Source organism: Uloborus diversus, chromosome 2 (assembly GCF_026930045.1).
Source record: "Uloborus diversus isolate 005 chromosome 2, Udiv.v.3.1, whole genome shotgun sequence".
NCBI classification, from domain to species: domain Eukaryota; kingdom Metazoa; phylum Arthropoda; class Arachnida; order Araneae; family Uloboridae; genus Uloborus; species Uloborus diversus.
Window position 1 is genome coordinate 176,304,003 of NC_072732.1, and position 18,387 is coordinate 176,322,389.

At 33.8% G+C, this 18,387-nt stretch overlaps 1 protein-coding gene across 3 annotated transcripts in view; it reads left to right on the forward strand.

Annotated features, from left to right (window-relative positions):
* Positions 1-18,387, forward strand: part of LOC129216175 (5'-AMP-activated protein kinase subunit gamma-1-like) — a gene marked incomplete at its 3' end in the record, with an annotated part of 463,409 nt that overhangs the window by 75,126 nt on the left and 369,896 nt on the right. For all 3 annotated transcript variants that reach the window (XM_054850349.1, XM_054850351.1, XM_054850350.1), the window contains 1 exon segment: positions 6,667-6,867. In XM_054850349.1, coding sequence (XP_054706324.1) covers positions 6,667-6,867 — 201 coding nt within the window.

Sequence of the window (18,387 nt, forward strand, 5' to 3'; positions counted from 1 at the left end):
GATTGTAATTTGTCTAATTTTTATACTTAAGTTCATTCAGTTCATATTTCTTGAGTGATTGATGTTTATTTTCTTTTTAACATTATTAATATTTAAAAATTGTTTTCTATTGATGTTAAGTCTTGGAGGCAAATAAAAATGAGTAACGAGCGAAAAAGGATGAATGATTTTAAATAAAGGATACATGCTTAATTAAAAACTGAAAAACGAAGAAGAGTCTTCAAATTATTTTTAAACGTGTTACATTTTTTTTTTTTTTTCAAATTGGCGGATTTTAAAAGCGGAAACTTTGGACTCTTTGCAATGCAATCCATTTACAATTACTAATGGAATACCATCGAACAGTGAGGAGTGGTAAAAACGCAAGTGAGTAAACGTAATAACAGAGGAAATTATTGAAATCTCTGATTTGTTTATGGGGGGGGGGCAGGATAAAAATGCTGATTTAAATAACGATGACAGCTGATAAAATTGTTGAATACATTTAAGGTTAGTGTTCATCAAAAATTCAGCTGCATAGCTATTAAATAACTAAGCTAGAGTTCCGATTTCAAAATACGGTTTTGGTCAAAAGAGTACTAATGCGTAACTTTAAAAAAAAGTAATTCGAAATGTATTTTTTTTTTCTAAAATTAAAATATCTTATTGAACAAACGATGACAAATGAAACAACAAAGAAGTTAGTCAATTTATTCTGAAAATAAAGATGCTGTCGTATGTGAAACATACTAGCATGCTTAGCATTCGAGACAAATCTCGGTTACTGTTTATCTCCCCCATTTTCTACCATTATATATTCCCTTATACGTCTAAACATCGTTCATCATAAGGAAATGTTATAAAGCTTCAAATAACAAACGAGAACATATTTTATGAAACTATATGACCATGAAAAAATAATAACCATGCTCTATTAATTGTTAATCCTCATATATATAATAGCCGATGATCGAGTAACGCATGTTTCAACAATGAAACTCGCACCACGACATGATAATTTGATAATATTTTTTGCTAATGTTTGGCATGCAGGGAGATGCTTTATTTTGAAAAGGCTGAACTCGATCCGGTAACTTAATTGTTTTACTGGTAGAACTGTCATTTCAGGAGAATGAAGAAACGAAAAAACGGTCCAACAATGAAGACTACCTACCGGAGTTTAGGGTTAATCCACTGGAGTTAGGGTTACAATTTCAACTACCAAAATATCATCAAACAGGCATGGCTTCGTTCAAATGTAGATGCAAATTTTCACCCGCCATACCATGACGGGCGATTTTCTGGTCGTAAATAAATATACAAATTGTATGTATTATTTAAATTGGTCTTATGTGGATCGTTTAATATCCTTCAAAAAAGCAGTCTCAGCCATGAACGATGTAAAAAATTAAATGATATAAATAGAGGTGCATCAAGTTAAAATTTTTGGGAGGAGGAAAATTATTATTTTACCGAATGATAAAACACGAGCTTACACGCATATCATACGTACATAAGATCTAATCAGAAAGAACGTTAAGCATCATTAAAAACGATTTAAAAAATTGAAAAAAAAAAAAATAATAATTTGAATTTTGACATCTGGAATTCAAATAATGTTTTTCGCATGTGTGTTTATGTGTGTGTGTTTGTGTGTAGGGGGTATGTGTATGTGTGTGTAGGCATATGTGTTTGTGTCTGTGTGCAGGCATGAGTGTGATGAGTGTGTGGGTAGCTGTGTGTAGGTGTGTGTGTATGTGTAAGTGTCTGTATGTGTGCGTGTTTGAGTGTGTGTGCGTGTTTGAGTGTGTGTATGTGTTTGTGTGTGTGTATGAGTTTGTGTGTGTGTATGTGTTTGTGTGTGCGTGTGTGTATGTGTTTGTGTGTGCGTGTGTGTATGTGTTTGTGTGTGCGTGTGTTTGTGTATGTGTGTGTTTGTGTGTGCGTGTGTCTATGTGTAGTTGTGTATGTATGCACGTGTGTGTAGGATATGGACGCAACCTGGAGACGGTTTTCGCTATAGAAGCAGCATCGTGAGGAGCCGGTCGACGGTGATGCTGCAGAGGGTGCCGACAGGAGAATAAAATGATAGCACATCAAAACAGTCAAGTGAGAACAATAAGCAATCGTGATTGCTCAAAAAAAAGAAAATATAATCTCTATGTTGCAATATTATCTCCAAATTTGCCGAATTTTCAGCAAAATTTGCCAAATAAGGAGTTTTTTGGGAGGTCACTGTGACCTCTCATCAGGGAGCCCCTGAATGTGAAACATCATTATTTCTTCATGAGCTTGAGTTTAAACTTCGGGAACACTTTTTTGCGTATTTTTGAGTCAAGGAAATTTTGCTTCTTTTAGGGGGGAGGGGTGGCAGATTTCAATTCTGCCTAGGGGCGGCATAGAGCTAAATTCGGCCCTGCCCATCATCCCCACTTTTTGGAACTGGCGCACCTATATTTTTGTTTTTGTTTTCGACTGTTTCATAGACATTACTTTTATTTTTAGGGGATTGGAGCATTATATTAACCATTAACGTTCTTCAGAGGGGCTATAGAGGTGAGAAAATTAAAAGCATGAACATTTGTAGCAAGTTAGGGGATTCAGGAGATATCACCTTGGTATCACCCCCCTTAAAATATTTAAAACATAATTAAAAACGATATTTTTTTCCAGGACGTTGATTTTACATTTTTTTCACGAATTTTCGATTTTTTCGGTGTTAAACCAGAGTATCGAAGTCTTTCTTTTGAGCCCCATGTCAGAAAAAAAATTTCACATTGTAAAAAAAGGTTTAAAAAAATCTTGGATTACAAATCACACCGCAGAACTTCAATAAAGGAACTTCCCGTATCTATATATATAAAAATGGAGTTTGGTAAATTTGTTCCCTAAGATCTCAGAAACTACTCGGCAGATTTGGCTGAAACTTTCACCGTTTGTTCAGTTTGGTACTGGGAAGGTTTATAGACCAGTTCGAAAAAAATCCGATTGATAATTCCCTTTTTATTCCAATTTTAGTCCCAAATTTCGCATAAATGCCCCAACATGGGGGTGGAAAAAAACGTGCACATATTAACATTATATGTCCATCGAAAGCGCCAATTTTTCTGCTGAAGATAGCATCTGTTCGAAGTTTCTAAGTTGAATAAAAAACGAGTTATGAGCTTTTTTGTTCCCTGTTCAAAGGCTTTCATCAACCCAAGTCATTATTTAGTGTGTAATCTCAACTCCCAAGAATTGTTGTTTTGTTGAATATTTTTGCGTTTCGTCTGACTTTTTGAGGCTTTTCTCAAGTCAAATCTTAAAGTAACGTTTTCCCACAAGATTGGCTAAAAATAAATGGATTTGGCTGATCATTTTACTTTTAAACGAAACTTATGTAATCAATGGTTTATTATTATTATTAATGCTGATTGGACACTTGCTCACTATATCCAACCAACCAGCAGAAATATCGCCAGAATTTTTTCAGAAAGATTTCAGCAGCTGATGCACGATTTCAAACAATCGCCAAATTTTACTACTTATTTTGGAAACATTTCGATGAAATCGTTTAGCGCCATTTTTTTTTTTTTTTTTTTTTTTTTTTTGACCAAAAGTATCTCAGCATCTGGCAACAATATTTCTATAATAAAAATTAGTAAGGAGGGGGAGTATTATCGAAAGTGTCCCGAAATGATTCTCGCAAATTTGGTAAGATTTTAAACCGCACCAAGTGCCCACAAAAATTGAAATTTCCCAAAATAACTAAAGCAAGTGTAAGGGGAACACGGGCGGCTACATTTTTTAAAACAGTTCGTACATCAATGGCCATACACAGAGAAGGTTTTAGATTTTAAAAAAAAGTACTAACAGATAAATCTTTTTAAACATGTAAAGTTTAATTTCATATTTCGGAAATTCTTCAAATTTGTATATGCTTAAATGTCGTGCTTTCGTTTCTAATTGAATACAATTTTGTTCTTTATACTTATTGCTATTTTAGTTTAATGAGTAAGGAAGAAGCTCGATTTTTAATCACGTCAAAAAGGTTTGTTTTAAATTCTTGCTCTTAAAACATAAAACAAGGGCAAGTAATGGTTGTTTCTCATAATTATTACTGACCCGGGCAACGCCGGGTATTTTTGCTAGTAATTAATATTTGTTCAAGTTATGTTTACAAATATAACTGAGACATAAAATTACATTAAGTATGCTTAAACTATAGTAGTAGTTAGCAATTGCAATGCCGGACCAAAAATTCAATACCGGTATTCCATTTTTTAAAACGTGATACCGGAATACCGGTATTGATACCGGTATTTGAAAGTTCTCAAAAAATTTTTGAAAACATATTAATTTGATGCCACATTTCATAATGGAAGATTTTTTTTTGAAATGTTCAATTAAAGGATTAAAGCAAGGAGGAAGGAATAAAGTAGAGTAAAAAAATATGTATATTAGGTTTGGTAAAATTGAGGAAAAATTACTATACCTATGCCAATAGTCACCTTGTTATTCTACCAAAACATTCGGAGAACTTCGAAAGTCTAACAGTAAGTTTTTTGAGTAAGTTACCGCCCTATAGCCAGGGCTAAGGCCAGGGGTGGCGTTTCAGCATTTCGTTTGGGGGGTCGAGTTTTTTGAACATGAACTTTCTCAGTACAGTATATTGGTTAACAGGAAGTGATAATAAAATGGTTTTAATGTTAAGAACAATAAATCAATATTTAAGTTGAGACACAAATGTTATCAATTATAAAATGACTGACCTGATTGAAATAGTCAAAAAACAGTGGAAGCAAGAAAGTTATATTAAAAAACACATTTCCTTCGAATTCCGCTCTTTAAAGTAACCAAGAAAACTTTTTAGATTGGGCTAGTATTTATTTAGCGTCATTAAAAAGTATAGTCGCATTTTACTTAAAAGTGTAATATTTTTTTTTCGCTTTCTATAACCGATTTACATAATATTGAACAGACCAATGAAAAATGTATCTCATCAAATCCTGTCTCAATTTCTTGAGAAGCTGAATTGATCATTTTATTCAAAATAGTGTTTTAATATTTTGACTAAAACTTCGTGTAGTTTTGTCACCTCTTCTACATTGGCATACAGTAAAAACTGTTATGGAAAGTTTTGTCACAAAGTTTTACACTTTAAGGGCTCAAGAATGCATCAGTGCGAAAACTACTAAGAGTTTCAAATGTCAATCCAAGAATTAAGATTAGCGGATTGAAATTTTTGTGATAGAGTGTAGCATCAAAAAATGCTCCGCGGTATAAATAAAGTAAACAAAAATTCAAACAAAGTCATATATATTAAAATGACCTCAGATTTTCTATCATTGAAAAGGTCGCTTTTTAGTAATTCTTCCAGGGAGCTTTTATAGATTTAACTTTTGAATACCATCGTGTGTCACTCAGAGACTGTCAAGTAAAGAGCCTCAAGATTTATTTGTTGATATGAAAGTATATTTCGATGTGGGATGTTTTTCATAAAGAGCATATATTTACAAAGAGTTTCTAAGAAAGCATATAATGCATCGAGTTGCTAAAATATGTTTCTAGTACAAGGAATCAATGAACATTTATTAGCTAAATATTTAGTTATAATATGAGCATAAAAATTTATGTAAAATGACATGGAGTTAACGCGTAAAAATTGCGCAATCTAAACACTGTACTGGCATCTCATAGAAGATGCACCAGCATAAAATAGAATACACAATTTTGAAATATTTAACCCATATGAAGAGATTACATCTTTAGCTAAGGCAAACAATTATTCTCCATCTGTTTTTTCTGTTCTTAAAATGCAAGCAAATAATTTTCTAAGTTATCTAAATTGAATTTAGCCATTTTTTTATCATTCTTAGTGAAACATTTGGGGGGTGCAACCTTCCCTTCTCGCTCCCCCTATTTGCCGCCCCTGGCTAAGGCAGAAATACATAAAATACACCGCTAACTCAGTCATTCCGTCCGAGGACTGCATTTTAATGCTTATTAGCACTCATCAGCCCGGAATAGGAAGTAACTGAGCTGGAGGTGGAAAACCTCTTAAGGGAGCCAAGATTGCACCACAAACTGGTAGTTAATGTAGAATTAGCACAGAATAGACGAGTGACCGAAGCGATGGTTCGATTCTAGTGAAAGATTGAAGACAATGCATGCTATTTTCAGTAAGTTACCGCCCTACAGCCAGGGCTAAAGCAGAAATACATAAAATACACAGTAACTTACTTTACGGTAAGTAACACGTGGTAACTAACTTACACCTTGACATAGGGCGGTAACTTACTGAAAATACCATGCCTTGCCTTCAATCTTCGAATTGAACCGAACCATCGATTCGGTCACTCCTATGGTTTGTGCTGATTCTATATTAGCTACTAGTTTGTTGTGCTATCTTGGCTCCTTTAAGAGGTTTTCCACCTCCATCTCAGTCATTTCCTAATCTGGGCTGATGAGTGCTAATAAGCACGAAACTGCAATCATCGGATGGAATATAGAATGACTGAGTTGGCAGTGTATTTTATACCAACAGTTAGTATTAGTGCGTGAAACTTTTTTTTTTTTTCGTTTTGCCAAAAATGTATAAAACTGGATATAATATTTTTGAAAGTAAACTCCTCAATTAAAGGTTGAGTCTAGCAGTTTGATGCACACAAAAAGTGATTTCTGTCTTTTTTTCCCCTTCCGGAACAGGCTCTGCCAGCCCTTGGATGCCGCATGTGTGTCTCGGTGTGTCGCTTCCAGATGAAGGAGTACCCTCCGATGTGTCCACAGATCGAACCCCTGCACCTGCTCCCCCTGGAGGAGGAGGACGAAGAGGAGGAGGACCGCAATGGAAAAATCATCCAGTTCGACTTGGACACTGTGGAGGGCACGTCCACCATCACCAACCATGTGAGTCAAGTTCAACTCTAAAGTGCACTACTTATACACTTGTGCTAATTAATGGAATCGAGCCAATTTCTTTACAACCTTTCTTACACCTTTATTTACATCATTTAATTATAAAAACCAAAATCACTACTTAGTATGCCCCCTCATCCCTTTTTTTGTCCAGCACCATTTTCATTCACTCTACTTGGCATAGAGTCAACTAGAGTTTTGCACTTTTCTTTGAATTCTTGATCTCTAAACCATGTTTTTAGCAAAGCACAAATCAGTTTTTCTTTTGTTGTGCAATCAGACTTTCACTCAAGGTCACAATTGCATGCCCCTTCCGTGGAGAAATATGTATGGCTAATTAAAAGATAAAAAGTGACCAGATTGAGAAAAAAATCAAAAATATGTAAAAATTTGTAACACTTAAACAAAACACAATATTTATGACAAAAAAAGTTGAGGTTACAGCGCCTAATCAACTGGTAGTCTAAACAGCTGTTATAGTGATGTTCCGGATATCCGTATCCAAACGGTATCCGGAAAATGAAGATCTGTATCCGTATCCGTTACTTTTTTGGCGGATCTTAAACGGATCATTTTTATTCTAAGACTCTTAAATTCCGTTTAAATCATGTTTTATTCCCTATTTAAATTATTGGATATCATTTCAGAAGTCAATTTGTATCCCCCCCCCCCCCGTTGCGAAAAGGAAGAGGAAATACGTTTTAAAAGTGTGTATCAGTGTGTCTTTTTGTGGCATCATAGTTCCTAAACAGATGAACCGATTTTGATAGTTCATTTTTCGTTCAAAAGGTGACTCATCGAAAGTGTTCTTAGTTTGGCCTTGTTTTTGTAGATCTTTAATTACCGGAGATAGTAATTAAAAACCGACTTAACGTTTTTCACAATTATGGTAGTAAAAATTCACCCGTACGTTAAAAATTTTGGCCCTAATTGAAAGAACGAAGTTTTCTGCGTTTGATATTTATTTGAAACTTTCAACTTATATACAGTAGGAGCAATAATCTTGTTAAGTAAATTTTAAATGCAATTCTAAGCCTTTATACGCGTGATTGGTAGCGATTTCATAGTGGGAAATAAGGAGAAAAAGCTCAATGATTTAAAATTTTTACCAGCTGTCCAGTTCATATTTGTTAACAAATGTGTAATCTGACCCGCGAAATTCATCTTAATATGAGGTCGGCTCTCTGGGACATGTTTTGTTTTTTTAATTTTTAATTAATCTTAGTTTTTGTTATTGATTTGGGGTTTCTGTTATTCTTCATTTTCGTTTTTCTCGGCATCCTTCAAAAAAAGTGAGACTAAATTCTCTATTTACTGTTTGCAAAGCTGTTCCCGGCTCTGTTATTCCGTCGGTCGGAGTAATTTGGTGGAATGGGTTAGCGCTGCTTTTATGCTGAAATAAAATGTGAAAAAATGTTTCTAGCCTGTCCAGTAGCAGCTTTACACTCTTGCTTCTGTATCCTACATCTACCGAGTAAGCTAGAAATAATTTTTCACATTCCATCTAAGCATCAATGCAGCGCTGGCCCATTTCTTCCAACTCTCCCTCAATTTTAACGGAGATTTCTTTAAACAGTAAAGCATAGTCTTCATTATATTTTTGCCGCAGTTGACATTTTTTGAATAAACTGCCGTTATTCTGACGGGAATACCTTCCGTAACAAATTTTACACTTGGATAGTTAAATTGGGTATAAGAAAATTTTTTGAGATCCGTATCCGCGGATCTTGATACTAATGATCCGGAGCCGTATCCGCGGATCTACTTTTCTAACGATCCGGCACATCACTAGTTATAACAGAACTCCAAATTTTGCCGAATGATCTCTCTGTAAATCTCTCTTTCCTGCTTTAGCTCGCTTCTTCTAGGAAAGCTCATTCAAAGAGCTATTTCACTCTTGATAAATTAATAGATGTTTAGTGGGGAAATCACAATTAAATGTTGAGACATTTACATTTAAGTTTTAGTTATCATCAATATTTTATTTTATTACTAGCGGTACCCACACGGCTTTGCCTGTAGTAGAAAAATTAAAAGGTCATTTGGTCGCCTGTATATTTACAAAAAATGGATGCTGAATTTCTCGAAAATATGCTATATAAGTTTGCTCGTCGATGTTACGGTAATTTGCTCGTCCTTGTTATGATAATTTACTTGTCCATGTTATGGTAATTCTCTCGGTGCATAGGAATTAAATCCACCAATGCTGGTAAAAATAGAATAATAGAAATAGAACAATATTGAAATTTCGAACTATCGCTTCGAGGTGCTCACCCCTGCGCTACGAACTAATTTTGTGCCAAATTTCACGAAAATCGGCCGAACGGTCTAGGCGCTAAGCGCGTAAAAGAGATCCGAGCATCAAAACATCCAGAGATCCAGAGACACAGACTTTCAGCTTTATTATTAGTAAAGAAAAGATCATTTTCTTTCAAGGTTTTTAGCATCTATACTTTAAAATTTTTCCATTCTTGTAGCAGTAGCACGTTATATGGATTTCTCTGTTTATCCTGGTGAAGTGACCACGTTACACGGAACTTCATCGATCAGAACTGTTAGAAATTAAATTAAAAAAAAATTGAAGCAAAAAACTTCTTTCGTGCGTACATGAGTTTTAGTTTGCACACATATGTTTTAATTACTCTTGATTGAACATACTGGAGGTTATAATTCAGACTGACGACAACAGCTACGAAGATTTCTGATAAATTAAAATGCGGGGATAAGTGAGAGTTAAGATAACTTACATTTTCAAACTGAACAAATTAGAATACCGTTTTCAAAATTGCAGTATATAAAAAAAGAACAGTGTATTTTATAATAAAACTTGAATATAAGCATTTTTATTTTAATTAATGGCTATAAATTTTTATCTTTAAAGGAAAGTGGGAAAATGTCCTTTTTTCATGGGGCAAAGTGAAAAATATAATTATGAAATATTTTTTGATTACTGAAAATTATTTTGAGCACATGAATGAGTTATTAAAGTAATGAATGTATAAATGAATAGTTACTGAAACAATATACAAATAAATAAATTATTTAATTAGTATGCGTGAAAAAATAAATGAGTGAATGAGCAAGAAAATAAGTATAAAAATGAAGAAATGAGTAAATAAATAAGAAAATATGTATAAAAATGACTAAATAAGTGAATTATTAAATAAAGGAATGCAAATGAATTAATTTGCTGGTAAGACTTTCATTTTAAGAAAACGAAGAAACCAAAACAATTAACGCTATCTACTAGAGTTTAGGGTTAATTCATTGGTGTTAGGGTTAAAATTTCAACTATCAAAATATCACTAAACAGGCAATTGCTTGGTTCAAATGTAGAAACAATTTTCACCGTCATACCATGACGTGCGATTTTTTAGTTAAATAAATACTCCATCGAATATTAGTTTTAAGTATTTAGTTTTAGTAGCATTTTCAGTGGTAATTTTTGTATCGTTCTGGGAGGGAGATTCTGATATATCAGAGGGAGGGGAGTACGCCATCACTCTTGAGGGCCATGTGCACTCGATATATAAACGCTTCATAATTCAGTAATTCGCCAACAAAAGTTATTTTACTCTTATTTCTGTGTTTTTTACGCAATGATTTTCAAAATATTAACTGTACTATCATAAAGGAAGTCCCCCCCCCCCATGAAAAAACTTACATTGTAAATATTTTTAAAAATAACTAGGAAATCGCCCGTCAAGGCATGACGGGGGAAAATTGCTTCTACATTTAAACGAGGCAATTGCCTGTTTTGTGATATTTTGATAGTTGGAATTTTAAACTTAACTCAAGTGGATGAACCCAAAACTCCAGTAGATAGCGTTCTTTGTAGACCACTTTTTCGTTTCTTCATTCTCCTAAAATGACAGTCTTTCCTGTAAAACAGTTAAGTTACCGGATCCAGTTCAGCCTTGTCAAAATAAAGCATTTTTCTGCATCTCACACATTACCAAAAAATATTATCAAATTATTTTGCCGTGGCGCGAGTTTTACTGTTAGTGACGTCAAGAGCGTCACTCGATCAGTGAATTCACTATTAAATATATAAGGATTTGAACCGAAAAATACTTTTCATTTGACTTGTGTTCTATGTTAATATTTGTTTTTATTAAACATTTTAAAAGTTGTCTTTAAAGCATCTTAAAAATAATGCATTGCACATAGTATTTTATTTAAAAAATAATAATTTTTGACTGTTGAAGAGCTAAGAATAAGATCGCAATCGCATTTTTTTTATTATTTATTTTTTTTTAATGATCACACTACTTTGATCTCCAGAAAGTTAAGCATATTAATTAAAAGACGTCTAAATAAATATTTTATTCTTCCATAAACCCGGAAGCGCTGATCTACACGTAGAGTAAATTTGAAATAAACGGTTTTGACACGCAACACGCACAGATACGGTCATTCACCCCAGTTTTTGCATATTTGAAACTTGAAAAAGAGGTTACATTGTTACACCAAACATTTGACTGAAATTCAAATTGTTGTGGTAACAAGATTTAGAAATACCTTGCCGACAGATAAAAGTCAATAAGCACGTGTTCGTATTTCCAAATGGAATTTCCTCTGCGTTATTGATTTATTACACACAGTTTTGATAAACAATTTTTAGTGTAGCCAACCTAAAATGTTTAGGATTTTCTTAATAACAATCATTAGTGCGGTCAGTAGTATCGAAAAAAAAAAAACTTTTTCTCGAAATTCAATTTGTCAAGTTCATAAAACCCACATATTCCACAAAAAATCTTATTCGAATCAAAAATTGTTTAGGTGTCTCGCACGAGGCCTAATTTTTTTTATTTTTCTTCAAAAAAAATTTTTTTTTTAACTTTTTTTTTTTAATTAAGAATAAATGTTAAAAATTTTTCAAGTTGAAAATGCAAACAGGCAACTCGGAGAAAAAAGTAAGGGAAAAAAGACCAATGTACAGGTTTGCCGCATTTATTCTAAACTTCCGTGATTTTCATACACACACACATACACACACAAAAAAAAAAGCATTTCACAAGGCACTAATACACCGCCTTGTGGCTTGGTTAGAAACTTGTTTATGAATGTAGAATCTAACTGAATTAACACTTAAAACTGGGAATCATCTGTGATTTATGTGGAGTAAAATAATCTAAACTATAGACAAAAGATGAGCGTCTCGTCATTTGTCAGCCATATATATCTAGGTTTTTAAAAATATGCATTCCTTTTACTAATTTTATTAGAGCACTTTGAATTATACTACTTGTTTTAATAATTTATAAACTATATGCTCAATGATTTATAAGATATTGATCACGGACAACATATTTACTGCTTAATTTTCCATCATACATTTATAATGTTCATGGTGGAAAGGATCATATTTGTAAAAATACAACCTCTGACAATAAAACTCTGTGAATGATCTTATAACATTAACGTAGATGAAATATTGGCGAAACTTACCTTCCTGTCCTTCAAAATTGTCACCTCCCATAGCTATGCACCGCTAAAATCGCTTTACATGTTTTGGAAACTTTGCAAGAAGTTTCTTTTTGGATGGAGTTCAAAAGCCTCGTCATACTTCGTTGAATGAGAGAAATATCGGCAAATCTCTTTCCTTTCAAAGCGAGTTAGAGTCATGGGAATATGAAGTCTGGAGGATTGAGATCTGGCGAGTATGGTGGATGTTAAATTTACACCACCCCCTTTTTGCCAGAAACTGTTTAGCAAGTCTTTAAATTCATCTTCTGTTCATTAATTTTGTTCATCTCAGTTAGGGTTAACGCACTCAGCAAGCACTAGACATTGTCCGCACGTCACGTCCGCAACGATTTTTCTCCCTAAAACCAGTTTTCGGTCGACTTTGCTACGACACAGCAAGGCGTGTTGTACGGAGCCCGTCAACGAGACGAGAAGCTAGATATTTGACGTCCGTTCAGTTGTGAGTCGCATTTCCTTGGTCTCCACAAGATGAGCGCGCTATCTCTCTATTGGTTGAATACTGCCATGTGCTTTACGTGCGTCCATAATATATGAATGCTTCTTCCCTTTCCGAAAATATACGTCCTTCCGCTCGTGGCGAACGTTACGTGCGGACGATGTGTGAATTACGATTTACACGGAACACAAACGACGCTCAAAAGAACAAACGGTAGCGGCGGATGGTCATTATTGCCGCTACGCAAGTGCAGCGTTTTGTTCCGCCATTGTTGCTAGTTGATCGTTCTGACTTCATTCACTAACCCTAACTGACAGAGGTTGTATGATATTGAACTATCATGGTATCGTGACATTCTTTTCTTAGAAATAAATACTGAAACATTTTCCCAATAATTATGGAAATGCTGTGAGATGGCGTCTAAGTTTCTTTTTCTTCTGCTATTGTAAACTAATCAGTATTAAAGCTAAATGGGAGGGTGTTATTTAGGGTTTTTGTTAACCGTTTAACAAATTCAATACCAGAAGCAGCGACGTGCACAGGGGAGGGGGGTGAAGGGGCCCGAGCCTGAAGGGTGCCCGAGATTTTTAAATGAGGGGTGAAATATAAGTGGCGCAAACAAGATGGAGGGGGCCCGTAAAAGTCAGTCGTGACGGGCCCCAAAATTTCTGTACACACCACTGACCGGAAGTTATATAGGAAAAGCGTTGGACATTACGTATGGATTAATTGAACATCCTCGATACCAGGGCTGCGGAGTCGGAGAGAAATGACCAACTTCGAGTCCTTTACTCCAAAATCAATCCGACTCCGACCCTGATTCAGACTCCGCAAGCACTAAAAGTTGCTGACTTTGAGAGAAAATCACCAAATCCTTCGGCTCCCGACTTCGATTCCTATTCCGTTCGCTCCTTTATCCCAAAATCAGTCCGACTCATTGAGAAGAGATAAAATGGAGGGAGTGAAGACTTTCAGGGTGGCGACAGGAACTGGAAAAAAAAGTTCCCTGACTTTTCCCTGATTAAGTTCACTACATTTCCCTTATTTACGTTACCAATGATAATGGCTTCCTTTCTTTGCCCTACCTGAAAACCATAGCATATTAAATAAAATGCAGTGTTTAGAACGGTTTAAGCTGTTAATTAAAAATATATTTTGAAAATATGCTTTTTTTTTTTTTGGTAAAAATAGTATATTAAATTATCGACAGAGAAACATTGTAGGAAATCTAAAACAAATACTTTACTTCCAGAAACCAGTTAACATAAGCATTCTAAAAAATTATTAAAACCACTCTTAAAGACATATCTAATCATGATAAAACTAAAAAATTTAAATGGAAATAATCTTGAACTGAATTTTCAAGCAGTATAATTGTCACTGCAAGAATAACAAGTGACAGTTAAAGTATAAAAGTTATGCAGTTTTACGTATGCAAATAATACTGCCGTGTGCAGGTAAACAGCAGTATCTGCAGAAATAAGTTTTCAAGATATTTGAAGAAATGTGGTGGACTCAGTACCAACATTAGGAAAATGTTGGAATTAGACTTTTTTTGGCGCCTCTTTTTCAGCGGAAACCAAATAAGCGAATATGTGCAATAAAGATAATGTATAATAGATGAAAAAAAAATGCAAAAAAAATGTAAAATGTGCAGTTACTGCCCTTTACTTGCACCCGGCAGAAGAGACATATTTATGAAAAACGAATTGAAATCTTTCAATAACTAGTCGTATTGAGCTATTCTCTAATCAAGAACTTAGGTTTTAATGAATAAATACAGCATTTTAATTATTAAAAAAAAAATATTTACTTATGTACACAATTCAATTTCAAATGATTTCATTAGTTGTGCAAAAAAAAATCTTAGATTACTTTAGTAACAAACAACATTGAAATTCAAAAACAATTATTAATTTTGAAATGCATATGTATATGGTTTAAAAATAAGAGTTTTAAAGTTTGAAAAAAAAAACCCTTTGTGTAATCTGAAGTGACAGCAAATAACACCATGGCAAAAAAAAAAAAAAAAAAAAAAAAAAAAAAAAAAATTGATTTTTAGTCAAAATTTAATTTTAGCAATTAAATTAAAAACGCCAAGTGATAACTTTTAAGACCTTTTCAGCATTAATTTTAAAAAACTAAGATTTTTTCTTGAAATCGTGATAACAGTATGCTAATTACTTCAAGACAATGAGTAAAGGCAAGGGAGCAAAGTCATTAATGACGGCTTCCTCTTTGCCTGTAGGGTTGTTTATTTTACGTAGCTTGGAATGCTTGGAAGGAAAATTCAAATTAGGTAAAATAAACAACTTTACAGACACAGAAGCAATCTTAGGAAACTCATTCTAAGATTGAATACTTTGACCTTGAGGAAAAAAGATGCAAATATGGGGCACTATATAATCACACCTCATTAATTTTAAAGGGAATCGAAGAACTTCATTTTGCAAGGAAAAATATTTTTTTTTCCTTCATTTGATCAATTTTCCCTGAATTTTTGTTATTTTTTCAAATTTCCCTGATATTTCCCTGAATTTTCCCTGAGTGATAAACTTCCCTGACTTTTCCCTGATCTCCCTGATTTCCCTGATCTGTCGCCACCCTGACTTTCATTCCTGAAGGAAAAGCCCCAAGTCACGTGATAGATTTTAAAGAAAAGCATTGGAAGAAATCAGGTTTCTTTCGCTCGTTTCACGCGAAACGTGTCAACCATTCGTTGTTGTTGAGTCACGTGACTTGAGGTCTTTGCCCAAGATTTTGCTTAGTCGATGATTGGACTTACTCCCTCCAGGTTCGACTCCGACTTTGCTTAATTGTCTTTACTTAGATGGTAGAAAGCGAGTCACGTGAAATAAGCAAACGTAGTAATTATGTTTGCTCATTCATCAGAGCCATACTATAATTATTATAGCATCAAACGTCTTGTTATCAAAACCATACTGTAAACATAAGAGAATGTTTTAGAGTCATTCCATATAAAATCAACAAATTTTCAGAAACCTCCGTGCCGCACCATTTCAGATTTTGATGAAATTTGGTTGGTAATATGTAGTAACATCATGTACCCCAAAACAGTTTGTTTTATTTCTTGAAAAAAAAAATTTCCTGAGATATAGCCCTTTCTTTGCTCCGCGGATGCGTAAAATTTGCTTTATTTGATCTTTCTTCTAGGAGCTGTAGTGGATTTGTTCATATTAGTCGAAAGATCAAATACGGCTTATTGTAAAGCTAAAAGAATGAACTTTTGTTTGTGCATAATAAAAAACTATTTAAGTTAAACCTAACTAGAAAAATTTCAAGGTCAAAACGTGGTTAAAAAACTGCTGTTTTGGTTATTTTGGGCATGAAAATAACAACGAAGGACTTTCAGTAACAGGCTAATTTTTTTTTCTGTTGCACTTAGGTATACATACTAGAAGTAGAAGAAAAATTAAGCTACTACTGATAGTCCTTCATTATGAAAAAATTGCTTAAACTTGAGAAAAAATGAAAAATGTACTTTTTCACCCTCAAAAAAAGCCCGGTAGGTAAGGGGATAAAAATCTAAAAATGCTATAGCAAGAAGCCGTCACATTGCCCTTTAAAACAAATCAAAAACTGTCTTGTTATTCCAAGGCGTAGAGGAGATATAAGCGTTTCAAAACTGAAACATTTAGGTTTTTTTTTTTTTTTTGCACAAGTTGGAATATTATGAGTATTAAATGAATCTGCTTTGTGAAATTCACAAAACCGATTCAAATTAAATCTAATAACCACTTAAAATTATGTTCTATTTGGTATTTATAGCACAAATGGTTTTATTGTAAAGTGTAAACATTTTTTTTTTTTAAATTTTAGATTTTAGTCAACGATAATTACCAATGTGGCAATGCAAATAACGAATTAGTTTTCCAAACGACATAGAATTAAATTTCCAGATAATGTAAGTTTCATAAACAACTCAGCTTCTGCTTTTTCTTTCAAGTCTTTTATTTGATTTGACAATGCAGCGCTCTTAGAACGAAACCTTTGTTACAAAGGTTAAGTTGTATGGTGGAGGACTCTTGTTCTATTGGAATCTTTACAAAATAGATATGTCATAAATTACATTACCCTAAACATTCAGAATTACATTCAGTACTTGAATTCGCAGATGAAGATATAAAATTATTTTCAATCAGTGCGGTGATATAGAGAATGTTTATACTTTTCATAGGGAAAAGTTTTTGAACAGATACTTTTATATTTATGGAAAATATTGCTCCGACCCCTACAATATTCACTCAAAACCTATTAAAAATCCCTAAGACAAAAATCAATTGAACTTTCAACGTGCAATTCTAATCTGAAATTAATTCCAGAAAAAGCGTTATGTTCAAGATGTTTGGACAAAATTAGAACCTCTAAGCGAGACACAGATAGTGACATTGAAAATGAGTGCTTAGGCACTTTTGAACCGAAACCTGCTCTCATCAAAGAAGTAAACAAAGCTTGCATAGCCCTTAACATTTCTCCAGTAAATGCACAGAAGCGTTCAGTTGAAGAAAGGGATTCAATTTTAAAGAAGAAAGTTAGTAAAATAGCTAAATCTGCAGCTGAAAAATTAAGTAAAGCCTTTGATTTGAACATTTCTGCTGACAATGAGAATTCTCACAAAACTTGCATTGTAATTTAGCTAATGAGTACGAACAACTAATTCACAAGCTAAAAGAAAAAATGAAAGTTGCATTTTCTACACAAGAAAAAGTAAATATTTTACGTTTAGTTCCTAGTAGTTGGAGCATTGATAAAATCCAAAGGGAATTTAACGTCAGTCAGTACCTTGCTCGACAATCCAAATATTTAGTACAAAAAGACGGTATTCTGCCAAAAATTCGAAAGAATAAAGCCAGGAATAAGCTTGATGAAGACTCAATCAAAACTGTACATCAATTTTACGAAAATGAGGAGATCAGTAGAATTCTGGCCGGACAAAGAGACTGCATATCAGTCAGAAAACCTGACGGAGAAAAAGTTAATGTCCAGAAAAGGTTAATTTTATGCAACCTTAAAGAAAACTATCCCCTTATAAAGATAGTGTTTTCAAAATTTGCAGATCTGAGACCTAAATTCTGTATTCTAGCCGGAGCATCTGGAACTCATTCTGTATGGTATGCATCATCCACCAGAACGTAAAACTAATGCTCTCGGCCTTGAAATCAGACATGGACTACAAGTATCTCCTCACTTGTATGGTCTGCAACACTGATAAAGATTCTTGTATTCTTGCAAAGTGTAGTGAATGTGCAGGAACTGATAAACTGCGGGAAATACTTGAAGAAGGATAGAAAGATTTTGAAAAGTATGAAACAGAGATAAAATTTTCACAATGGGTATCTACCGACTGCTGCGAGCTGTCAACCAGTCTTCTTCCTTTTGCAGAATATTTGGAGCAGTTACATGAACTGTTAGAGAAACTTAAAGTTCATCATTTCATAGCAAAAAAACAAACAGAATTCATGAACTTAAAGAAGAAAGATCTGCAAGAGAAAGAATGCATATATTAATGGGGGACTTTTCTGAATTTTTTTTTTTTTCATTATACAAGATGAAGTACAAGCATA